Consider the following 10,484-nt stretch of genomic DNA (forward strand, 5'->3'; position numbering starts at 1 on the left):
CACACATGGACAAAGATATTTATTGCCGCTCATATTTGCAGTGGCAAAGAATTGGAAATTGATGGGATACCTGTCAGTTGGGGGATGACTAATCAAGTTGTGGTCTATGATTGTGATGGAATATTTTTGTGCTGTAAGAAATTATGAGAGAAATTGGTTTAGAAAAACTTTGGCAGACTTATACGAATTCATAGAGAGTAAAGTGAGCAGGACCAGGAGGTCATTGTACACAGTAATAACAATATTGTTGTTGTTGTTTGTTCTTCATTCTTGAAGAGGACCATGACATGAGCAAGATGATGCCCGGACTTGCAAGTGCATTGGACTTAAATGAGGGAAAGCTATGCATAGTCACCAGCCTCACTTTCTTCTCCAGAACCATCTGGGTCGAGTGGCAAGATAGATATCAGGACAATTGGAGATGGCCTCCAAGCAATATTATACCAGTGATCAACTATGATAGACTAGCTACTCTGGCTAGTACATGACCCAAGACAATTTCAAATGACTCGATGAAAATGCTATCCACTTCCAGAGGAAGAAATGATGAACTCTTGAGTGCAATTTTTTCACTTTTTCTTTGCAACATGGCTAGTCTGCTTTGCATGATTTCACATGTAAAAATTGCAAATTATTAACAGTTATATAAAAAATCCTCTGTCAGTAATTATAAGACAAATACAAATCTGTGGAAGAATTGATACACTAATGCATTGATGGTGGAGCTTAAATTAGTATAGCCATTCTGGAAAGCAATTTGTAATTAGGCAAAGAAGTAGCTAAAATGTTCATACTTTTTGACCCATGAGATCCCACTGGTCATCAAATATCTTCAGAGAATCAATGACAAAAAGAAAGGTTCCCTATATCCCAAAATATTTATAGCAGCATTTTTGTTATAATAAAAAACTGAAAGCAAAGTACATAAAGGTCCATTAATTGATGAATGGTTAAACAAATTGTGGTACATTATGTAATAGAATATTATCATGCTGTAAAAAATAAGCATGATGAATACAGAGAAGCTTGAAAAGGCTTAAGTGAACTGCAAAGCAAAGAAAGCAAAACTAAGAAAATAATATGCATATAATGTACTACAACAATGTAAATAAAAAGCAAAATGACCGCAAAACAATCAAAACCGAATATTATAAAATTACAAAGAACAAGCTTGGTCCCAGAGAAGAAATATGAAAAAAACATCCCTTTTGGAGAAGTAGGGAAGAGTAGGATTAGAATACTGGGTATGTTACACTTTTCTTATATGTTGGTGTGCTCTTTTGTTATTTATTAATGTGAGGGATGGCCCTAAGAGGAGGTGAGAGAGATATGTTTGGAACTGAAGGCAAAAACATGAGGTTCCTTTAGAAGGACAGAAATTGCATATCAGGGGGCATAAATCATGATCACAGAAGTCGTCTCAAGAATGAGGAAGATGCATGTGAGAAGTTAGAATGCACCATATACACAATTGAAAAGCATGGGCTAAAAACCCAGAAAAAAATCAATATACTATATGAAGGCAAAAAAAAAATTTGAAAACCTAAGAGACATGTACTTTAAAGTAGTATTTATATAGCAGTTAAGCCTCCATTCCTGAAAGATAGATATTTAAAATGTGTTCGACTAGTTATTAAAAATAAACCCAATATTATATTAGTAATATGCATAAATGAAGTTGCTTTGATAAAGCTTCATGCCTAATGAACTGTTCTCTCAATGAAACAACTAAAGAAAGTTAAAGATCTGTTCCTATACCTTTATTATTAAATTAGTAAATAACAAATATTGATTGACTTATGTTGTGATTAATAATTTTTAAAAATCTTTTTGTCAGGGCAATTGGGGTTAAGTGACTTTCCCAAGGTTATACAGCTAGTAAATAGAGGCCAGATTTGAACTCAGGTCCTCTTGACTCTAGAGCCACCTAGTTGCCCCATGATTTATGATTTTCAAAGAACTTTGGTATCCACTATATGATTTGAGCCTCAGAACAGACCTATAAGTTAGATGGCTATTATTATTCCCATTTTACAGAATGTTCTAAGAAAAAGAATAATTGGTTAAACATCTCTTTTTCATGAAGTCATAGCTTATTTCCCCCCTATTCCTTGCCCAGTGATCTACACACACTACAAGAGGAACTTCACAAACATGTGCTGAATTGTATTGAATTGCATCTAAAGAATTAGAGTGACATGAGAACAGTTATTTTCTGTGTTTTAATAATGACCCATATATGACTATGTCCTTAGAACCCAACTTCCAAGTTTCAGGGCACAGGTACCTTTAATAGAATAGTATGGATTGGATTATTGAGAAAATAGTGTATTGGCAATTACCTTGAAGTTTTCTGCTTCTATGCCAACTAGCCCAGCAACAGCAGAAAGTGGTAATATGGGTCCATAGAAAGGATCTTTGAGCCCTTGGGAGAACATTCCTGCAAATTCTTTTATAAAAGTCCCATCCACTGTAGGAAGATTTACCGGCCTAAAGAAACAGAAACAAACATGAAAATAATCAAGAATATCAATAATAGAAAATAAACATTTATGTAAACCAATATGGAAGCATTTCTGATAAAAACAAGACTTAAAAAAATTCCTTTGTCATTTCTATATGAATTGTAAAACTATACATTACGATTATAAATTAGTCACAAGCGAATTTTCAAGACCATGAAACAGGTTACCTAAATCAGAAGTTTGCAAAATAAGGGTTCCAAATCCCTGAGAGTCTGTGGTAAGACCTCAAGGGGATTCTGGCATGACCTCATTAACTGCAAACACACCCTCACTCTCCCTGATCCCAGATCTGTGCAAATTCCCAATTTCATCCCCTTTTGTTTCCAGGGCAAAACTTTCAAAGAAATCCCACTGCAGCCCAGACCCCCATTAACAGTAGCAGTGCAGGTGCCGCTGGGAAAACCTGCCCACATTCACACAGTGTACCCAGAAGCTGCTTCCCATATCAATATATCACTTTCTAGGCACCCTTCAGAGAGCAAGCCCTATAGTAATCACCCATCGATCGAGGGACCTCTTCAACTGGCAAAGAAAGGCATGGATGGATTTTTATCTGCATTTAAAAATCTTATAGTAATGTTCCCCCAATGGTACCAGTGTTCAGCTTCCACCACCTAGTCACCCAGGATCATAGCCTCCTATAGTATTACTGACCTTCACTCACACTACATAATCAAAGCAGTTGGTAAATCTAGTCATTTTTATTTTTTTGCAGCTTCTCTCCCATCTATCCTCTTCCTTCTCTCAAATAAAAATCACCCAAGCTTAGGTCCTCACAAGCTACCTGGACTATAGCAACAACCTCCTACTTGGTCTCCTTCAAGTCTTCCCCCTCCTCCAGTCCATCTTCTCTACACTTCCCAAAGTACAGATCTGACTGGCACTTCACCTACTCAGTAAACTCCTGTGGCCCCTATTATCTTTATCAGATACAAACTCATCTGTTTGGCATGTAAAGTCCTTCAACTTGACCACAACCTCCCTTTCCAGACTTATTATACATTATTCTCCTTCTTGCACTCTACATAACAGTTAAGCTAACCTTCTTGCTACACCTTACACTCATATAAAAACACAAAAACATTTAGATATGATTAAGAAATTAATGTTAGTATTGAGCAAAACCATGTAAAGAGAAAAACGGGTTTATAGTGAAAACTTTCTACTGAAATGAAATCAGAAAATTCACTTTTGCTCATTTTTGCATTGTATATGATGAATTTCTACACACTGAGAAACATTTGTCCTGCTGAAAAGCTATTAAACTTAATGACTTTTCACATCTTTATAACACTGACAAATACCTTTGGTCAACATACATTTTCCTATTTTATGATTTCCACAGAATTAACAATCAGAAGGTTATGGAACAGAGATCTTTATCATGATTTTAACATAAGTCCAAGAGACCACTTATTAAAGAGACTTCTGAGGCAAATATTAAAAAAAAATTATTAACAATGTACATTGATAACCTTTAATTTTCATGACTTTTTATCCAATTACATACATGTAAACATATGGTCTGCTGTAGAGAAACATTCATGAAAACCTACCAAGTTTCTCTTCATATATGCATGAGGTATTATTTTTTATATGTGGGTAGATCATAAAGATAAGGAAGTAGATACATGGGCTGCCAGTTATTGATATTTTCTCAATTCATTTTTTGGTTAATATTACCATCTTTAAAAATAATTCTTTTGGTATATCTCCCTCCTTGAGATATCATATAATCATATAAACTGAACTGTTGGAGCTTCCAAAATTCCATTGCCTCCATGATGAACTTTCTAAGAATGTACTTGTTTGATCTAGGCACTATTCCTAATTTCATTTTCTTCAGTGCTTTTTCAACTTCTTTATATAGACATCACTGATTAAAATGTTAGGGTCTAAATATACTTGTTCCTCTTTCAAGCTTAATGAAAAAGATCATTATAGAAAAAAGTGAAAAATTTCTTCTATTTTCCACTTATTTGTTCTTTTCCATCTGGTTTTGCCTATACATGCCCTTAAGATGATATGGCTTAATTGGGTCTTGTGCCAAGCTTTCTACAGACTTACTTTCACTCCCACTATTTTTTCCTTTTTTTAAAAAATAACATTACATGCAACCTTCTGTTGTCTACCATCATGTTTTTTAAATGAAATTGTTTTATAAACTGGTATGGTTCTTTGGTGCCCTCTTTCTACATCTGGCAAGGAGAGCAAATGTTTGTTTGACTATGGTAGTTTCTGGGCAATTTTAGCCTTCTCATGATGATTACTTTTATTGGTTAAGCTTTTGCAGAAAAAAAGAGACAATCAAGATCAATATTGCTGTCATTCGTTTCCCATTTTCCTTCACTAATTGTTCATCTGAAATGGTCATGCTGAAGCTGCTGCTATTTTCAATGTCTTCTTAGCTTCAACCATACTTCCAAATTTATGTTGATTTTTACTTTTGTTCTTTGATCTGACTGCACACAGAGAAAATTATATTATACCCAAAGAAATTATGAATAATTTCTTCTCACACCTCAATAAAATGCAAGCCCCTTAAGGTTAGGTACTTTTTTTTCCTTTTATCCCTTGCACCTAGTTCAGTGCCTAGTACATTGTAACCATAGCAGCCTGGCACATAAAAGCTTGTTTTGTTGAATCAAATTGTCTGTTAAGAAATAATTTCATGTTGATGATGTTCAGTTCTCACAATGTCAATGGATTTTGTTTTTTCAGGTAAGTCAAATAATTATTTGGACTAAAATAACCTAAATATTAGGATTTTAAATGGATTAGACCATGCAGGGAAGTATTAGATATCACTGAACTCAGTGGCCACTATGCAATAAACCCCCTAGTTGATGGTTGATGGTAAAAAATGGAAAGTAGTATGACTTCCAGAAATTAGGTTTAGATCGCATCTTCCACCATATTCCACAACAAACTCAAAATGGCAGTGTGGCCTGAATAGTAACAAATATTCCAAAAAAGAATGAGAAAAGAAGCAGACTGAGCACCTTTAATAGCAATGGGTAAACAAATTCTTAACATTTTTTTTTCTTCACATAGTAGGTATTTAATAAATGCTTGTCAATTGTTGATGGGAAAATTTCATCCATTCTTTTTTTAAATTGAATTTTATGTTTATTTTTAGTTTACATTCATGTTATAAATTTTCTCCCCATTTTTCCACTACCCACCATGCCAAAACAGCGATCCCACTGAATATCCCCTCCCATCCCCTCTCTGACTTTCTAGTAGGGCACAGTGGATCTCTATGCCCCAGTGCCTGTATATCTTATTTCCCAATTACATGTAAAATTATATATATATGTATGTATATATATGTATATATATATATATTTAAACATTTGATTTTAAAACTTTGAATTCCAGATTCTTTCTCTTCCACCCTCGTCACCCACCCTTACTGGGAAGATAAGCAGTTCAATATAGATTGTACATGTGTAGCTATGCAAAACATTTCCTTAGTGGATGTATTGTGAAAGACTGACTATATTTCTCTCCATCCTATCCCACCCCCACTTGTTCTATTCTCTACTTTGATCCCCTCCCTTTTCAAAAGTGTGTGCTTCCAACTTCCCTCCCTTCCCTCATCCCCCCTCTCATCCCCTTTCCCCCTACTCTCCTGTAGGGTAAGATACCTTATTTAGTGTGTGTATGATTCCTTCCCTGAGCCAAACTCAATGAGAGTAAGGTTGACTCATTCTCTTTTGCCTTCCTGTTCTTTCCCTTCATTTTAACAGTTTTCCCTTGCCTCTTCTATATGAGATAGTTTACCCCACTGTCTTTCCCCATCTCCTCTCATTATATTTCTCTCTGACCTCTTAATTTCCCCTTTTAAGTGTCATCCCTTCCTATTCAATTGGTCCTGTGCCCTCTATGTATACCTGCACACATATATACACACACTCACATATGTATTCATATGCTCATATACCCTCTTATGTAGACATATAAATGCATGTATACACATATATGTACATTTCTATTCCCTTCAACTATTCTCATACTGAGAAAAGTTTCATCAGTTACAATTATTATTTTTCCATATAGGAATGTAAATAGTTCAACTTTGATAAATTCCCTATAATTTCTTTTCCCTGTTTACCTTCTCATGCTTCTCTTGCTTCTTGTATCTGAATGTCAAATTTTCTATTCAACTGTTTTTTTCTTCAAGAATTCTTGAAAGTCCTCTATTCCATTGAATGACCATATTTTCCCCTGAAACATGATTCTCAGTTTTGCTGGGCAGGTGATTCTTGGTTTTAATCCCAGCTCCTTTGACCTCCAGCATATCATATTTCAAGCCCTTCAATCCCTCAGTATAGAAGCTGCCAGATCCTGTGTTATCCTGATTGTGTTTCCACAATATTGAAATTGTTTCTTCCTGGCTGCTTGTAATATTTTCTTCTTGATGTGGGAGCTCCAGAACCTGGCTATAATATTACTAGGAGTTTTCTTTTGGGGATCTTTTTCAGGAGGTGATCAGTGTATTCTTTCAACCTCTATTTTGCCCTCTGGTTCTAAAACATCAGGGCAATTTTCCTTGAGAATTAATTGAAGGATGATTTCTAGTTTCTTTTTTTGATCATGGCTTTCAGGTAGTCTAATCATTTTTAAATTATCTCTCCTAGATCTATTTTCCAGGTCAGTGGTTTTCCCAATGAGATATTTCACATTGCCTTCTATTTTTTCATTTGTTTGGATCTGTTTAATAGTATCTTGATTTCTCATAAAGTCACTAGCTTTTATTTGCTCCAGTCTAATTCTGAAGGAATGATTCTCTTCAGTGAGTTTTTGAGATTCTTTTTCCATCTGGAACATTCAGCTTTTTACGGCATTCTTCTCCTCATTGCTTTTTTGAGCCTCTTTTGCCATTTGAGTTTGTCTATTTTCTAAGGTGTTATTTGCTTCAGTCATGTTGTTGACTCTCTTTTCATACTTTTCTTGCATCATTCTCATTTCTCTTCTTAATTTTTCCTCCACTTCTCTTATTTGGTTTTCAAAATCCTTCTTAAGCTCCTGTCTGGCCTGTAACCAGTTCATATTTTTCTTGGAAGCTTTTGGTGCAGGAGTTCTGAATTTGCTGTCCTCCTCCTGTTGCATGCTTTGATCTTTTTTGTCCTCAAAATAGGAGTGTAAAGTCGTATTGCTGTGCTTGCTTTGCTTCCTTTGCTTGCTCATGTTGCCACTCAATTACTTGACTTTTGAGCTTTTTGCCAAAGTAGAACTCTGCTACCAGAGAGGGGAGCTTTGTCCCAATTGCTGGGGTTTTCTCAGCTGCTGGAGCTGTTAGTTGGCTGCCTTCTCTGAAGCCTCCACAAGCTCTGGCAAACTGGTCACACACCCCAGGACCTTCACCCTAGACAGTGATCCAGATCCAAGAAGGTTAAAGCAAGAGCAATTACCCCTCAGAATGGTGGCTTGGTCCCCCTACAGTCTGTAGGCCAGGAGCTCTAAAGCAGCCATGTGGCTGCATGGCCGCCAGACCTCAGCCGCTTCTCCCTCCAGGGGGCAAAGGCTGGACTGCACTCCCAGACTCCCCAGTTCCCAAAGTTCACCCTGCACTGACCTCTCACTTTGTCCTTAGCATCTATGGGTTGATAATTCTGGAAACCACCACAGCTGCTGGTGATCTGAAGTCCCTTCAGCCAGGGGCTGGTTGTAGCTCCCCTGAGGCCAAAACCTACAGCTCACATGGGGCTGGGCTTGACTCCCAGAGTGCTTTGCTGGCCCCTTCCTGCCGGCCTGCTGGGCTGTCTTCAGCAGGAAGTTAGCTTCTCTCTGTCGTTTTGTGGGTACTGTAGCTCCAAAGTTTGTTTAGAGTCATTTTTTACATGGATTGGAGGAGGTAGAAGTGGGAGCTGTGTGGAAGTCCTGTTTCTACTCCACCATCTTGGCTCTGCCTCCCAATTCTCAACTTTTTAATAAAGGTTAGTGACAATCACAAAAATTAATAATCTTTCTCACATTAAACGTTAAAATTTTGCAAGAATAATATTAATGCTACTAAAATGAAAAGGTATGTGGCCACCTGGAAAAAAATTTGCATCAGATATATCTGATAAAGGTCTGATATCCAAGACTTATAGATCTAGATAGTTAGATGCAAAAAGATTTCCCTCGCTAAGTAATCAAAGGAAATTAATAAGTAGTTCTCAAAAGAAGAATTCTGAATTGTTAACTGTCATATGAAATAATGTCTCAGTTCACTAATAATAAAAGAAATATAAATAAAAACAGGGACAGTTAGGTGGTACAGTGGATAGTGCCAGGTCTACAGAAAGGAAGACTCATCTTCCTGAGTTCAAAAATGGCCTCAGACACTTACTAACTGTGTGATCCTGGACACGTCATCAAACCCTGTTTGTATCAGTTTTTCATCCACAAAAATGAGCTGGAGAAGGAAATGACAAATCACTTGGGTATCTTTGCCAAGAAAACCCCAAATGAGGTAATCATAAGGAGGTAGACATGAATGAAAAACTAAACAAACATACATAAAAAATTTAAGGTTCAACCTCAGATACCCCAAATGACAAAATATGGAAATAAGGTTGAAGGAGGCTGTGGAAAGAGAGACACATTAGTACAGTTTGCTAGAATTAGGAATTGGCCAAACATTATGAAAAGCAGTTTGGAATTTTGATTTAAAAGTAACTAAAATGTCCACAATGACTAAATGTCCATAGTGACATGGTCCAAAAGTGATTTAAATGACCCAGAGATCCCACCATTGCAGGTTTATATCCCAAGAATATCAAAGATAGAAACTTTTCCACTAAAATATTCATAGGAGAACTTTGGGGAGAAATTTCTTTGTGTAAAAAAATAGAAAGAAAATTTGTGCCCATTGATTGAGGAATGGCTAAAATACCTGTGGTATATGAATGCAGGGAGAAATTTCCACACAGTAAGGAAGAAATGAATATGAAGAATACAGAAAAACATGAGAAAACTTATATGAAGTGAATACTGTATAGCTGCAATGACCCATCTTAGTCTCAGAGAAGAGTTGAGAAAATGTACTTCACTGACCAACATTCCTTTCACTTCATAGGGGGAATATCTAGGAAGTGGAATATTACATATATCAGCAAACTCAGTTGATGTGTTTATTTTACTAAATAGATTTTTAAATGTTTTAATATTTGTAAAAAGGGATGGCTTATGAGTAGGGGAAGGTGGAAGGGCATATTTGGAAATCAATGTGATGTTAAAGCAAAGCATTAGGGAAAATAAGATAAACATTCCTCTTCATAATGGCTCTTTGTAAAACGGCACGACTCTGTTGGGGCAGAACATAGAATGCTTCTATATTGTTGTGAAAAACCGACTTTTTTCATGGCTTGGTTCTTGAAGAATGTTTGAGATAAAAGGAAAAATTGCTGGGTTACCTCCCCTTCATATTCTCCACATACCCCACACTCCCATTTTAGGAAGAGCTAACATTTATCTAGGTTTGCAAAGTGTTTTATATAATTTAATTTAATCGTCATAAAGATCGAAGGTAGGTGCTAGTCAGTCATTCACTTAATAGTTATATATTAAGCATTTGCTCTGTGCTAGACACAGTGCTAAGCACTAAGGATACAAAAAAAAAAGGCAAAAGACATTCCCTGCCCTCCAGGAACTCACAGTCTAATGGGGAAGATGACAAATAGACAACGATAAGTATCTATCTAAAACCAAAAGCTTCCTCAGCAAGATTGGGGTGGAACAAGGATATCCATTATTATTAAATATTGTACTAGAAATGCTAGCTATAGCAATAAGACAATAAATTGAAGGAATGAAACTAGGCAATGAAGAAACAAAACTATCATTATTTGCAGACTATATGTTGGTATATTTAGAGAATCCTAAAGAATCAACTAAAAGACTTATTGAAAAAATGAACAACTTCATCAAAGTTACAGGATAAAAAATAAACCCACATAAATCATCAGC

The 10,484-nt window shown here is 36.0% G+C and overlaps 1 protein-coding gene across 1 annotated transcript in view; it reads right to left on the reverse strand.

Annotated features, from left to right (window-relative positions):
• The window catches only part of CFAP43 (cilia and flagella associated protein 43), a 157,594-nt gene that overhangs the window by 136,674 nt on the left and 10,436 nt on the right, over positions 1–10,484 (reverse strand). The window contains 1 exon segment of the mRNA XM_069098895.1: positions 2,343–2,490. Coding sequence (XP_068954996.1) covers positions 2,343–2,490 — 148 coding nt within the window.

Source organism: Petaurus breviceps, unplaced genomic scaffold (genome assembly GCF_028583685.1).
Source record: "Petaurus breviceps papuanus isolate PSGF00001 unplaced genomic scaffold, PetGlider_PUasm1.0 37, whole genome shotgun sequence".
Classification (NCBI taxonomy): Eukaryota; Metazoa; Chordata; class Mammalia; order Diprotodontia; family Petauridae; genus Petaurus; species Petaurus breviceps.